Here is a 16,392-nt window from a genome sequence, read left to right as displayed (position 1 = left end):
GGGGTCCACAACAAGAAAAGATCACTTACTGTAACAATGATCATTTAAAAGCAGTAAAACATTGTAGACATCATTATAAACATCATCAAAAAATATTCAAAATAAATTACAGTATTCCATTCATTATTACTTAATTCATTTAACATCAACTGGCCATCATCAGCTGACCTAGTCAAATGAGAATGAACTTGATCACACCCAACAATTTGGTTATATAAGAAAACAGGTTGAGAAGAAAAGACAGTGTTTCTGAAAAATGTTGTTGTATTGAAATCCAGCCTATTCTCTACCATTAACCATGAGAGTCGACGGTGTTGAAATCCAGCCTATTCTCTACCATTAACCATGAGAGTCGACAGTGCATTTAATAGTGTTTGTTCTTATGGGACAATGTAATACTAACCTGGCCGCTCTGTCTCTGTGCAGTTTGTAATTTCTTTAGTTGACCTTTCGATGCAGATACAGAATCGATACACATAAAATAAAAGATTTAGCCACCTGTCCCACGATGTGTGTAGGGACGTAAGAAAGACATTTCCTCATCATAGAGATACCACAACCCATCTTCTTCATTATGGTATCGATGTGTTCTGCCCATGACAGCTGACTATCTATTATTGTGCCCAGTAATTTTACTTTATCTACCTGTTCTATAGGTTCCCCAGACAAGTTCATAGTCATCTTTGGTGTGGTTGACGCTTTATGACTCGATCCTAAGATAATTTATTTGGTTTTTGAGATGTTCAGTACCAACTTATTTCGCTTTATCCAATCAAAAACCATATTTAACTCAGCTGATAAAACATTGTCCAGTTCACTGATAGTTTTTGCAGTATGCTACATGTGCTTGGTGTGTACAGGGAGGGAGTATTGCACTATTTACTTAAATGAGTAAACACAGAGAGAACAGGGAGACGCCAGTGAAGAGTGTTTAAATTCCTCCGAGCGAGTGCTCGCGCGCACACACACACTATAACAAACAGGCAATAATAGAAAGAACAAAGTAAATTCATTAAAAAAAAATAAAGAATACTAATGACAAGCATAATTAAGTCAGTGTCCCTTGTTTTGGTGGTTTTAGGTGCCTAAACTAATAGCCAATGTCACTACAACTTGTCAGCTTTAGTAATTAATTCATATAGTCTAGTAATCTCTTCCTTTATACAATTTTTTTTTTAACCAAAGTCCTTATGTGACACAAGAATGGTGACTTCACAGCTGCTGGAGCAGTGGTCCCCAAACTTTTTCTTCCGAGGGCCAGCTCACTATGCCTGGCTCCAAGAGAGGGCCAGAGACTCGGAGTAGTTCTATATCAGTAACCATAAATAGCTTAGTGCTGTGAACAACAGCAGTCTACCTAAGTTGAATATTCTATTACATTTAATCATAGGCTATTGCAATTTAATACCATTGTTAGCTGTGTTTATATTGCCATCATGCCATATCAGTGTAAAATTAAATAATACTAATAAAAATACATTTGCATTCCCAAAAGTATTAGCAGGGAGTCCCAAAAGTATATTTTATTAAAAAATGTGTGAACTCTGAATTCTGTGTCTTTGCATACACAGCTCAAGATGTGAATATCCTACAAATAATTTAAAGTTCTTAAACTATGAGAATTTTATGAAGTGCTGAAGTGGTCTGAAATGACCACCATTCTAACTTTCAGTCACCTGATAAGAACTTTGTGAACTCTTTTTATGAACATTTGAACGAGTGAATAAAAAATAGAAATAATTATCCCAGAAAGTCCCAGAAATATGACTTGAATAGAAGTTAGTTAGTTATTAACAATTAATTGATAAACTTTTAAAATACTTTGAGCACTGATGCAGTCCGCATAGGCCTCTTACATTGTTTGATGGCAAACGCAAAACAGCGCCAAAACAACTACCGGTGGACAAAATGAGTATTACATGTGTACTGTTAAGACTCGCCATAGAGAATGAATGGGGGAAATTGCGGAGGTTTTAGTTTGACGATGTTGTACTCCCGTGCGGGCCGGATGATATATACTACGGACATGTTTTGGGGGGCCACCCAAAATGAGGTGGCGGGCCATAGTTTGGGGACCACTACGCTGGAGGATCTAGTGACTATCACAAATCAGACATCACAATTTAATTACATAATTCATAATTCATTATGGGCAGCCATGGCCAACTGGTTAGCACTCTGGACTTGTAGCCGGAGGGTTGCCGGTTCGAGCCCCGACCAGTGGGCCGCGGCTGAAGTGCCCTTAAGCAAGGCACCTAACCCCGAGCGCCGACGTTGTAGCAGGCAGCTCACTGCGCCGGGATTAGTGTGTGCTTCACCTCACTGTGTGTACACTGTGTGCTGTTTGTGTTTCACTAATTCACCGATTGGGTTACAAATAAGACAGTAGGCCTAGCATATAGGTCTATTTGTGTTTAGGCTTGGCACACTTTTGTGTTTAGGCATGGGTAGAGGAGAGATAGACTTCTCTGCATAGTCTGTCTGCCTCTTCACCTTCTCCATGTTTGTGTACGTACTGTCCACTAGCTTACTGTTTTACTGCTATACTGTTTACATGCTATATTAGCACATATGCATATCCCCTCCCTCCCTCCCTCCCACAGCCTGGACTGTGGCCGTACTTGATGCTTAATATCTTATACTTAATACTTGACCAATGGCTGTAACCCTATTACCTCAACCTATTCTTGCACTGATATATATATTTTTTATATTACCTTGTCTTCATTATACATTATTCTCTTATATGTCCATATTTATTTTATGCTGGTCTCTAGACCTTATTCTTGCACTGTTGCACCATAACCATGACACTCACTCTCATAGAGCACCTTACAATGCACACTGAATTACAGGCTCAGTCCCTGCCCTGTCATGCTTGATCATCCTTAAGCACATTATGTATAGATTATCTATCTATCTATCTATCTATCTATCTATCTATCTAAATAGCCAATCAAAAATGTGCTCTTTATTCAATTATGGAATTGATAGTTCAGCAGACTGTAGGCCTATTAAAATGACAATGATAGGCTAGTCAATTCATGGAAATAGCCTATGCCTAAATGCAATAAGCTTTATGACTTGTGCAGGTGGTTAATAGGTAGGTTATTTCAGTTCATTTTATTGTCACATAAGCCTTGCCACTTTCCGTGAAAGGGTTGGCATAGCCTATAGGCTGTCACATAAGCCATGGCACTTTCCGTGAAAGGGTTGACATAGCCTATAGGCTGAATATGACAGGTTGTGACAGGTCTTCATAGACCTAGCTACAGTTTAGTTACCGGTTTAGTGAGCTGACATCCTAAAAATCAGAACGAAATTGTGCGTTAACTCCACCTTCCCAAAAGAACGCCACTCACCGGATAACTAAAGCTGACTATTTTCAGTTCACTTCGAACCTCGCTCCTCCCATTTCTATCCTCAAAAGCGCGCAGTAGACTCGGGGGTCAAAACATCAGCTTGAAACTATCTCATCGATCCGAAGCTCTTTCTGCCACTGCCACTCCACACACCGGATCGAATGTCTTTTTCCCCGCAAACTATGATAGAGAATAACCTATATTTTTAAATGGCTTCACTGCCACTTGTCAAGGGACACGATTAAAGTTCTTCGTCGACAACGTGGATAAAAAAAGGAATCAGAAGTTTGCTTTGAGAAAGTAAAACCTCCGGAGGGGTACAGGTTTTGAGCCGGTGAGTGATTTTTCCACCTAACTGTAGAAAGTTGCCTAATCAAACGACTGTTTTTGTCCGCTGATGTGGGCTATTGCCTATATTAACAGCGCGTTAAATGGTGTTCTGAAACTTACACAACTGGCCGAAACACTTCGGTTTCTTTAGATGAGTTTTTCATATGAAAAACTCATCTAAAGAAACCGAAGTGTTTCGGCCATTCTCTACATCATACATCAAGGTTTGACTGGAAACTGCACTCACACCAGTCTCTTACGACGACTTCATTATCAGCAAGATCATGTTGTTATCCGAGCCAACGACTGCGGTAATGTGAAAGGGAAAAAATGTTTCAACATTGCAATAGCCAAGTAGCGGACCACGCTGACCAATACATTATTTGAATGGCATTTGTCATAGATATGTAGCCTTAGTGATTGTATACAATGTTTACTATGCCATAAGGGACTGCCCTGCGCGTGTGAATTTAGCTGTCTCCGGTGTTTGTGGCAAGTGCTCTATCAGCGGACAGGCGCCGAAAAATAGGCCTAGGCTATAAAATTAAGGGGACATTCTAACGCGTAACGTGAAAAAGCTTAACGTGGTTTAATATCCCCAAACAGCGATCATTCATCATAACATTTCTCTCAGACAACTCTCGTCAGGAATACTTTCACCTCTCGAACAATCAAAACCAAAATCCAAAAATATGTAGGCCTATGTTATGTTAAGAGTTTATTCTCCATAGACATAGAGAAAAGGACCAAAACAGCAATCAAATTCAAGTTTGAGAGTTGAGCGCACCGCATCAGAGCAGATGCTCAGTCTAGAGTAGGAATAGGCAGATCACAAATTGATGAAGAAAATAAAAGCACGTGAAGTGGCTACCTGAATAGAATCTAGGACAGGATTATTAAGGAAACCCTGAACCTGGAAAGGGTTTCAACACTTGGCCTACCTGATGTCTCAATCACGAGCACCAACTGTAGGCTAGTTGGTGCGGGCTGGAGAACGTCCGACACAACACGAGTTATCAATGTGTAGGTTACAGATAGATGTTTGCTGGATGCTGGAAATGATTGCATCCGTCTCTATCAGCGATTTCAGATTTTGTTAGGCCTATATCGAGTCATAATCATTTTGATATGGGATTACTTGCAGATCAGATGCACTATTCCATTATGATTTTTGTAATTTGAAAGAGTAGCCAACTATTTAACTAGGCTATACTCATCAGAAGCCATAAAACAAAGGGCAAAATGTTCAGCTTGCAACCCACTGCTCACACACATTGTTCAAGAGGTTTGCTTTTCATAAAATGTCATTAATCTAATCTAATCTAATCTCTCCTCTCACTGAGGACTGAGTGAATTTGTTGCTGCTCCAATCATTTAACTTAGATAATTCTTTTTAGTAGGCCTACCAAGAAAATACCTGGTCACAGCAAATATAGTTGTAAATAGTCTTTTCTGCGACTGTGTTAAGATAGTTGTGAAATATAACTTTTTGCTGTTGCATTTTTTGGTGTAAATGCTGGCCAACAGGCTCTGGTAGCTTAGGCTATACCCCAAAACAGGTGATTGAGTCAGCTGGTGGGGATAAGGGAAATGTCACCACCGCTAAAATGAGCTTTAAATTATCTTGGCACTTGCTACATGGTTGATAACGTATGGATTGTGCTTTTTTCCCATACCCACCAATAGCTTGCAGTATTTTTGTATAATTTTGTCAAAACTACAGAGAAGAATCTTTTTTTCAAAATCATTGATATTTCAACTGCAGCATGAATGTTGGTCATATAGCATCATTCAAAATATACAGAAGAGGGAATAGGGTGTAAAAATGTCAGAGAGGGATTAGGAAATGTACATCTGAGATTGTATCAGAGAGAGATTAGAGATTAGGAAATGCACATCTGAGATTGTATGTGTATTGCAGGAGTATCCTGGTGCTCTCAGGTATTGTAGTGTCAATGTGATGAATTTTATGCCATTCTGGAGAGTGTAATGAGTGTGCTTCAGTGTGGGTACATGTGTGTGCGTGTTTCAAGTAAGCAGAGAACTTAAGCCTATCTTAGTCCAGTTCATACTCCCGTTTCCTGTTTTTCACATACTCTGATGCAATCCATTTTTAACGGTGAAGACGTGTGCATTCACCTAACAGCATTCCACAAATGATATCATAATAAGGAAATATTATTGAAATGCTCTTGAATATTCTCTTAAAGAAGTAAAGAGTTCATTCAGAAACTCACAAATTTTCTCTTCTGCCTGCTACTCTCAAGTGAAGGTAGCTTACCCTCCATAAATGCGTATATCCACAGCATCTGTGAAGAGATAGTGCACAGCCCAACCTCATCTGACTCGATGTCTCTCCCCAGGTGTCTAAATGCCACATCAGTGCTTGTCTTGTGGGCTGTGTTTAGGCTTCAAAGGCATGCAGCTGTTCAGCTGAGGCAGCAGTGTGTGTGTGTTGTGGGGAGGGGGTATCTCATCCCCTGGCCACTCCAAACCCGCCACAAGACCATGAAACCAAATGATGTGTTTAGAAGAACCATCCAGATAAATACACTCACAAAATGACCAATGTCCAGCTCCAGACCCCCCCAAAAAAACTGCTGCCTTGCACTCTTGCTTACTCAGACTCTAGCTGTTCAGAGAGATTTAAAAAACCTGTCAGGAATTGTAGAGTCTGAGTCACTCATGCTATGGTTACACTGCAAACATTAACAATAAGTTTAAGTTTGTCGTATAGATTTGATTTATTGTAGGCAACCCTCTCCTGCACACACAATCCCAAACTGTCACACAATCCTAAACTGACCGGTGTGCTCAAAAGAACAACTCCCAACAAGCCATTTCTGCTGTCCTCAATGTTTCTATTTATAGCTAGGAATGTAATGAATGTCTTGTACATGTACAGGTGTACAGCCTGAATTTGGATGTATAAACATCAGGTTCACTGTGACTTTCTCGTGTGCTGAATTATATTATACCTGCAGTCTGAAAATGACAAACAACAGAAACATGCTTCTATCCACAAAATAAGCACTCCAACGTTTGAGAGGGCCAAGGAGGGACAGAAGGAGAAAGAGAGAAGAAGGGGAATGAGAGCAAGAGGGAAAAAAACTAGAGTACAGGACGGAGGGAGAGAGCCACCACAAATTGGTGCATTTCAGCCCAACAGTAAAAAAAGAAAAGGGACTTTTAATGTAAGGTTGTAATTTCCTCCTGCCTGAACTGTAATTAGGAAATGAGCCTTGAACCAAAGAGAGCGCCAGTCTGCATAAAGCGAATGTACATGCTTTCACATAATCACACACACACACACACACACACACATGGAGGTCTGCCCATGAACACTGTTCTACCCCTACCCGGAATCTAACAAGGTCATATCCTTCTGCAGACTCTATTAATGACTAATGAACAGAACAAATAATTTGATAAATATTAACTACTTCCTCAAATCTAACCACACATTTCTTAAAAGACAGTGTTTCAGTTAATCAAGCTCTGGTGTGTGTGTGTGTGTGTGTGTGTGTGTTTGTATGTATGCAAAGCCTATGACAAGCTTTAATTTAGGATTACACTGATGAACTCCTGTGTGTAGGCAAATAAAACACACACACTCTTATTTGTGTGCACAACATATAATGGGCATTAAGTCTTAATTGTCAAACACATGAAATCAAATGTTACATTTATATATTTTCACTTATTCATATTTATATATTTATATATATTAATGTTGAGTGTATTTTCTAATGGGAAAGAGGTGTCAGACAGTACATCAACAGCAAACACGGGAAAGACATTTGACATGTCCTGCTAACCCCTGAAACCAGACACTGATTCAGAAACGTTCAGACACAAATGTGTGTGTATAGGCCAGTAAAAATGGCTGCCTACGGGCATCTTAGGCTGATTGACAAAGTTTGCACACCTAACATGTGTTGACTTTCTTCTGATAAAGCTTGGTAGTTCAAAACATCACCTAGTGCTAAAGATTTTTTCATACTCATGTTCCATCTATGCATGTCTGATTATTTGATCATTTAACTCATAGAGGAAAAGTTCCAAAAATCCTAATTTCTCTGGAAAAAGCTCCACATCTCTCTCTCTCTCACACACACACACACACACACACACACACACACACACACACACACACACACACACACACCAATCTCAGTCCTCCTTTTCTATACACAAGTTCATTTACCTTGTGTGCATTAATGCTACTTCATGCACTGGGACCCTTAAATGCACAAACACAAACATACTTCCAGACCTACAGAAACACACATTCACTATCTGCCCTCAGACACTAAGCCACAAGGACTAAACTAAACTAGCACAACCAGCTTTTCTCTACATGAACAGACTGGAGGAGTGTGTGTTTGTGCGTGTGTGTGTGTGAGAGAGAGAGAGACTGAAGATACTGTACTTCTCACATCAAACAACCCACACTTGTACAATAGACAAGCAGGTATAACCCCCCCCCCCCTATTCTTTCTTAAGAATTCTTTATGAATTATTTAAGAATCCTTTATTAATTCTTTATTCCTTAAGAATTCTTTATTCCTTAAGAATTGTATATGCATAAATGTAATGGATGAGCATAACTTCATTCCTCTGTTGTAGTGGCTCAGCCCTTGTTCATTATTTAAGTCTAAAGTCTAAAGCCCTTCTAACACTGGGTTTTCATTGCAGAATAATTGCACCTTTACCCGGGCATGTCCGTCCTTTTACACACTCAGTGGCTGTGTCCTCTTGGTGTGTTTATTATGCTGACAGCAAAGTTGGTCTTGTCTGTGCAAATATACAGCCGGACTAGCTGATACATTGTGACGTGACCTATACAAGCTGAGCTGAATGAAGTAGCTGTTTTCAGAACACACAAATCAGACATAAGCATTGACACACACTTTTAGACGCTTTCAGAATCCATAAGTTGCTGTGATTATTTTGAGGTCAAAGCAAAAAAATTGACCACTGTTTGGATGAGTGTAACAAGTGAACGTGGAATAATGCCAGCTTTCTCTCTCATTATAGGGGGATCCCTGTGTAAAAGGGGCTAACATTTAGCCACCTGAGTACTTCACTGTACTTTCCTCCACACCAGCCAAGTGCATTTAACCATAGAAGGAGAGCAGTGTGTGTGTGTTGAAAATTACAATTGGCCCCACATAAAGCTGTGAGGTCATACACAAAGACATACCACACTAGTGACTGCTCTCATCCATTCATCACTCAAACATTCTGTCTTACTCTTGCCTCATAGCAAACGTCTCTCACATTCCTTCTATCGCCCAGAGAGTCTGTAAAAAGACTGCCTGTTTTTTTTTGTTTTTTTGACGTGCATCAATTTTCATATGCCATTTTGCTTTGTATTCTCTTCATTCTTTAATTAATCAATTTTACATCTTCAAAATAGGTGGTCATGGTACCAGAAATTTTGTCAATACCAATGAAATTACACAATTGTTCTCGATAGCCAAATTAATACCATAGTAAAGAAAACCTGATGTGTTTATGCCTAGTTACTCAATAAATTCTCAGACACTGAACTCGAAGGGATTAAGTGCTAGGTGTGTTGTCTGTGCTTCCTGTTGCATGGTTCATGGAATTTTGGAATTCTTTGAGGCATTAACAGTCACAACCATGCCACTTGTTTGCATGCTTAAGATGACTCTGTCTGTGTCTGTGTGTGTGTGTGGGGTTAAATTATGGTTAAAAATGTGTATGAGGCTTCAATCTGCGTTCTCTACATGGCTTTACTAATAGGGTGAGACACAAACTATAGGCCGTATAGACCACAGACAAAGCTGTAGTGTAACATCCTGAAATTCCTCTGATTTCAAAACTGTGAATGTACATACAAGTGGAAACTTTGTACACACACAAACAGAAGAACAGGTAGAGCAAGTGCCATCAACCACCTCCACTGTGACTTGCAATGCTGGTTACTTAGTAACAATGACAGACTGACACACTGCTCACCGTGAAGTGAAAAAACACATTTTAAGCTTCAGTAAATAAGGGTACACTTTTGTCAAAGTAAAGAAGATCATGGCACACACACACAAATACAACAGTTAATTGACGAGACAAAAAGAGAGTGTTAGGGAAAGTGTGGACAGGACTAAGGGATTTCTAGATCAGCACATCTGCTCTTAAGATCTTGCTGTAGTGTGCCATGAAATAAGCTTTCCTTTATGACCCACACAGGCCATCACAACTTTCAGCTACAAGCTTCGCAACGGCAATCTGTCTTGTTCAATTCAGAGAAAACCTTTCCGAGGGACGATTTGCACTCTTTTGCATGTTTTCCCCTTTCCTTTCCTAATAGTACACAGTGCAGGGCAGAAAGGGCAGTAGGCATGTGCGTAATGATGACTGATGACACGAGACACACTCCAGACGTTTCAAGTTTCATTGTGCTTCAGGGAACAACAGATTCCTTCCTCCTCTGCTATTGTGCAATTGTATGTGATATTGAGTGAGCATTGTGGGTAACAGGATCCAGCTGTATATCCATCTTATATGGAAATCTTACATATCTCCCGTACATTTACTGCTACTTGATGCAAGCCACAAGATCACACAAACACAGTGGCTATGTAATGTTTTATTAAAATTGGGAAGTATTAAATACTTCCAAAGCTCCATTAAGCAACATACTTCTGTCTAATAACACAGTGAAACTGTAGAGCCTGCAGATGTCAGAACAATAGCTGCCCATAATACCAGAAGAACAAAGAGATTTATCCAATCCAGTGTGCTATTGGGGTGAAGACTGTGGCACCGATTGCAAGACGCAATCTTGAATTGAAACTCATAATGAAACTGAACTGCTGTGAATCCTAAGAATGTTTAAACAAAAGAGACATGGACTGAGAGAGACAGAGGAGGAGAGAAAATTACAGTCCTGAGGAGCAGCCAAAGCCCCGAGCTTTAAACAAACGACGGGCTCATCACATTCATCTGACAAGTCTGTTCTCTCTCACTGTCTCTGTTTAACAGAGATGCACTTGAGTTAATACCACAGCGTTAAGTCACTCAGCAGGCTGCAAAGCTGGAGGGTAATCATCTACAGATGGGTATTGGGTCCAGACCGATAAGACATGTGTTTGTATTTGTGTGCGAGGGAAGAAAATCTAATCCATAAAATGTGGCAAATTGCTCAGGATCTATTTGCAATAAAAAAAACAAACCTCTCATTGTCTCCACAGTGGATGTTTCTACTCATCCTGATCAGATTTGAATGGCATGTGTATTGTAAGTGTACATGACACACGTGGCCTTACCCTATCACTGACACTGATGTGCAGAAGAAAGGGCTAGCATGAACACATCATTCAGCATAGCACAGAAGTCCTTAAAGGAATGCTCTGGAGTAAAAACAACATGGGGTCTATGTATGGTTCATAACGGGTTCAAACATTCGTTTGGGAGCAAAATCACATTAATCGGAGGAGTTTTGAACTAGACCGTTATTTGCATTAGCAACAAAATGCTTTATAGCGTGTTGCAGTGGGCATACGCTATTTTCAAACCACTGACAAAGTTCAAAATAGCCTTACACTTCGGTGGTAGTGTCCATGGGTATAGCACAGATAAACCGAAGTAAACAGCAGAACAACATTAGTATCTCTTTTGTTTGATGTGTGTTGAGTGAGAACTTTTTTATTTGTGTGTACATATTTGTGTATAAGACTAATACATTTATGTGTGTGTATGATGACTAATGCATTGATATATTGAACATTACAAGAAAAACACTTCCAAAGAATTTAAACACTAAATTGTTGTATTCCCACAATCCACAAACAAAGGCACCTCTTTCCTAAGTCATGTGGAAAGTCTGCAAAGACCTTAGGTTTAAGATGTGTGTGTGTGTGTGTGTGTGTGTGTGTGTGTGTTTGCACATAAAGAGTTTGAGTCTTTGATCTTTCTGCCCAAACCTGTGCTGATAATCCTACCGTTGCCACATAAAGACAAAAACTACATGCAAAAGCCTGTGTAAATTTACGCAGACTTGTATTTAGGCAGTTAAATTTCATTGAGTGAATTTCACTTTCACTTGTCTGTGTGTGTGTGTGTGTGTGCCTATGCTTTTTTCTTATGCAAAACATTACATTTGACGGAAAACAGCAAACCTCATGTTTGTCATGCTGAAGTTTGCTCAGGTCATTAACCTATCCACTCTCCTTCTCTCTGCCCTCCTCCCCCCAGTCTCCCCTCCCTCCTGTCCCTCATACAATCCCTCCTATATCTCTCTCCAGGTTCTGTGGGGGCAGCATGATGACACCCACCCTCTTAGTGCTGCCATCTCTTCTCCTCCTGTCCTGCAACTATGTGGAACCACTGCCAACAGATTGCCCAAAAGACTGCTCCTGCCCAACTCCAGATTCAATCTTCTGTTTCCAGCGCCGTGCACCTATCATGCCTTCTGGAGTGCCTGAACCCACTAAAAATCTTTACGTATTTCAGAATGGCATTGAGACACTGAAACAGGATGACTTTACCATGCTTAATAATTTGGAGATGCTGGACATGAGCCAGAACAAGCTCTCGGAACTTCCTGACAGAGTATTCGTTCCATTAACCTCGCTACGTAACCTGGACCTGTCTGCCAATCAGATTACACACATTTCTCAGGAGAGCTTTGCTGGGCTGGAGCTTTTAGAAAGGCTTTACCTTTACAGCAACCTGATCCAAACAATTCATCCTCAGGCCTTTGACGATTTGGAGCATCTACTTGAGCTCAAGCTGCAGGGGAACCAGCTGTTGTCACTACCTTGCCTAAAGATGCCAAGTCTGCTGCTGCTGGACCTGCGCTTCAACTCCCTGCCTGTCCTGGGGCCAGGTGACCTACAGACTCCTAACCTAGAATGCCTGAAGTTGGCTGGTCTGGGGTTAACAAGACTAGATGAAGAGCTGCTGGGCGGGCTATCCAATCTCCATGAGCTGGACATCTCCAGTAATATGCTGAGCATGTTCCCTCCAGTGCTGCGACAGGCTGGGGGGTTGATTCGGCTAAGTCTGGCCGGGAACCCTATGGATCCCTTGCGCCTGGAGGACTTTGAACAGCTGGGAGAGCTACAAGAGTTGGACATTAGCAACCTCAAGTTGCAGGGGTTTCCAGATGGCTTCCAGCACCTTTTCCCCAACCTGAAGCGGCTTACTGTGGCTGAAAACCCCTTCAACTGCCTTTGCACACTGGCCTGGTTTCCTGGTTGGCTACGAAGCCAGCAGGTCACCCTTGGAAGAACACAAGAGACAAGGTGCCACTTCCCACCACTCAATGCAGGTAAGGTGCTGGAGAGACTGGAACACAGGGACTTTGGCTGCCCGACCACCACAACCCTGACTCCTAGTACAGTGAAGACCACCACCATCCAACCTTTAATTCCCACCACTCTTCCTAGCACCACACAAGCAATTCCTAGACCAGCACCTCCTAACCCCAGTCAGATTCCCTTTACAGACAGCGACAGTAATGAGCCCCCTCCCCCTGCACCCCCTTCTCCGAGTGATGATACAAACACCAACCAGGAATTACTCCTCTGTCCCTCCAACATCTGCCTGAATGGAGGCATCTGCCTTCTAGATCAGCAGGGTCACCTGGAGTGCACCTGCCCCGCCCACACGTCTGGTACCTACTGTGAGAACGTTGATGATGATGATGATGATGATGATGATGACCACAACACAGAGAAGGCTAATGACAATGACGTCACTCCTGAAGCAACTGTTATCCCAGCAACACCCCTAGACATCAGTCCACGCTTGGTTACCAGCACCTCTATCCTGCTGGACCTACACCGTTACATTGAGGCACGGCCCTACATTCGTGGCATTCGGCTCACATACCGCAACTTGTCTGGCCCTGACCGCCGACCTATGCACCTGAATGTGCCAGCCACCTACCCAGAATATACACTGCGTGGCCTGCGCCCGAATTCCACCTACACCGTATGTGCCAGCCCACTGGGGGAGACCATTGGCAAAGACAGCACATGTGTAGAGGCGCACACACCGAGCCAGCTGGCTTCCACCACTGGAGCCCGTGTGGAAGAGCCTCAACTCACCACCATGCTGGTACCAGCCCTCGCCATCCTGCTACTCCTGGTCCTGATCGCTGTTGCTGTGGGTGTGGCCTGCTACCTTCGCCAGAAGCGGGCCAAGGGCCACCTGGCTCTAGACTGTGATCCAGCTCAGCTGGAGCTGGAGGGAGTAAATGAGGGTGTGGAAAATGGGGCGCTGCCACAAAAACAGGGTGAACCAGGCTCAGGCCCCCCCACCGTTCTGGGACTGAACGGGGGCCTGGAGTACGAGATCCCCCTGATGCAGGAACACTGTGCTGCCAACAACAACATGGCCATTCTTAAGCCCTCGTACTTCTGATCCTTGACAGGCTCCGCTGGTGGTCACGCCTTTAGCTGGGTGAGGACAGCATCCATTCAGGGACCAGTTAGCCACGCACATAAACAACCATACAAAGAGGAAAAAGCATAAAAGAATATGTACATTTAGATCGTTTCCTGTGCAATACAGTGAAGATATGGAGGGTTATTAGAAATGGGAACATTTATCCTGTCCGCCCTCCAATCAAACCTCTTCTGGGGTTTGTTTCTGTGAATGTGTTGCTGTGCTGGCACTCTTTACGGAAAGAGATGTCCCACACTGGCTTCAGCTCTATAGCAGGGGTCACATTTCACACTTCAACAGTAAGGCAAGGCAAGAAGTACAAGTGCCCTTGGGGATGAGAGGAAAATCACATTCCTTTTGTGATGCTAATAAATCCCTGAGTTCCTGCACTGATAAGTACCTGTGAGTGGTGTGTATGCCATGGGGATGCTTGGTTTGGATTGATCCCTGCCCTCACAACTGACTGAATCTATGAGGTAAGCAGTGTTCAGTTATGTAGCAGTGCACATTGCACCCCAGTGCTGCTCCAGTCGGGAGCAGTGCTACTCTCTGTGAACAACTAAATCTCAAAAGTAATGAAGATGAGGATTCCTGCACAGCCATGATGGCAGATGCTTTTGAAGGCTGTGTCTGGCTCAAAGGCTATGTGAAATCAAATGTGTGGTTTTTGTGTTTGTGTTTTGTGTTTTTACTGTTTGTACATTTTGTATTTGTTTTAGTTGTCTTTTTCTCTAGATAAGGGACTGTAACCAGCCCCTTTCACCCTCACCCCATACCTGGACCACATGTGACTTTGCAGACAAAACAGCAGATTAAGTTCTTTGAAGATTAAAAAACAAGACTTGTAACACCAAGTCAATCAAAGGATTGTGAATGACAGATACTGAGAGGCTGTACAGGTTCGAAAATAAATCCCTTCTCTTTCCCTGGTCTTTGAGAACCCACACCGCCTTCTCCTTACACTCACATGACCAGATAGCCAGCAACATTACAAAAGGCACATGCTAAAGCAGTTGACTGAAAAACCCTAGTCTTTTTATGTCTTTGTCCAAGCTGACACTATTTTTTAAATAGCTGACAGCTATACAAGGCAGCTTGTAAAAGGCACAGAAATAGAAACCTCCTCACTTTTATCCAGCCATTGCTTTATTAACAGTGTATGATCCTTCAGCACCTCTGGTGCAAGAGCTTATTTACCATTAACTGTCTGTTTAGCCATAAGACCCTGCTCATTCCTCACCAACAAAGTGATATGGCAGGAACAGATTCTGAAATAAACAACTATAATTGATCTTGGAACAGTTTAACCAATAGTTTGAGGAACACTGCCCTGACGTACTCTCCAACAATTCCAGATGATGTGCTTTTCCTTGGTATTTATGATTGGTCTGATTATGCATCTGAACTGTTATGTGGTGTTAATCAAATGAGGTCCACAGACAAAAGGAGGGAGATACTGATCTGAGACCAGCATGGAGATAAAATCTCTGCTTGATGTGTCTCATGTCTAGACAGGTAGTAAGTAGATGTAACAGTTATCCAGGGAAGAGAGTAAAAGTAAAAGCTGGAAAACATACATAGGTTTGTGGAGGTTATTGGTCAACAGCAACACATTCATCTTCTGTATGTTTGTATTTGATTGTGATATTCATGACAGGGAAAAATTAACAATATTATGATATTTGGCTGTTAACAAAGAATCCAGATGTGATGGGTACTGATTTGACCTCTATGAGGAACATTACTGCAGCAGCTATTTTTCTGTATCTCTATCTTGCTCTAACACACACACACACCCACACACACACACAAAGCACCAGGTACATTAGTTCCTCCTCTTACTCTAATAAGAGTATTAGAACATTACGCCTGGCCTCGTGTCCCTGTATGCTGCATCACACACAAGATAATTCATTTTCTTAAACAGTACATTAGAAACAATGTGAGCAATGTAACTGGAACCCTGGCGCTAAAAAAAGAAGGAAGTATTGAGAATATTCTGGAATATTTTCAGTAGGATTTTAATTTCCCTGTTTGTTTAGGGAAGCTGTCTCATGTATAATGTACATTTGGATGAAGTGTCAATAACTTTAAAATGATGGTATTATGAAAACAAAAAAACAAATAAATGTACAATAAAAAATAAAATAAAATGTTTTTGTTGTTTCTCTCACATGCAGACACATAAATACTACCATAAAACTATCTATACTCCAAAACTGAGTTCCTGATAAACTGATTTAGTGATTTAATGATCTGTTTAGTTTGTATGTGTGCT

The 16,392-nt window shown here is 41.6% G+C and overlaps 2 protein-coding genes across 3 annotated transcripts in view; one reads left to right on the top strand and one right to left on the bottom strand.

Moving 5' to 3' along the window:
* LOC125295563 (mitochondrial import inner membrane translocase subunit tim16-like) overlaps positions 1 to 16,392 on the bottom strand; it is a 104,507-nt gene that overhangs the window by 27,990 nt on the left and 60,125 nt on the right. The window lies entirely within an intron of this gene.
* vasnb (vasorin b) lies at positions 3,187 to 15,384 on the top strand. The gene is made up of 2 exons (XM_048244880.1): positions 3,187 to 3,696; positions 11,916 to 15,384. The coding sequence occupies exon 2, from the start codon at positions 11,982 to 11,984 to the stop codon at positions 14,088 to 14,090; it is 2,109 nt and encodes a 702-aa protein (XP_048100837.1). The 5' UTR covers positions 3,187 to 3,696; positions 11,916 to 11,981; the 3' UTR covers positions 14,091 to 15,384.

This window comes from Alosa alosa, chromosome 6, assembly GCF_017589495.1.
Source record: "Alosa alosa isolate M-15738 ecotype Scorff River chromosome 6, AALO_Geno_1.1, whole genome shotgun sequence".
Taxonomy (NCBI): domain Eukaryota; kingdom Metazoa; phylum Chordata; class Actinopteri; order Clupeiformes; family Clupeidae; genus Alosa; species Alosa alosa.
The sequence above is the reverse complement of the archived record's forward strand: the minus strand, read 5'-3'. Positions and strand labels throughout refer to the sequence as shown.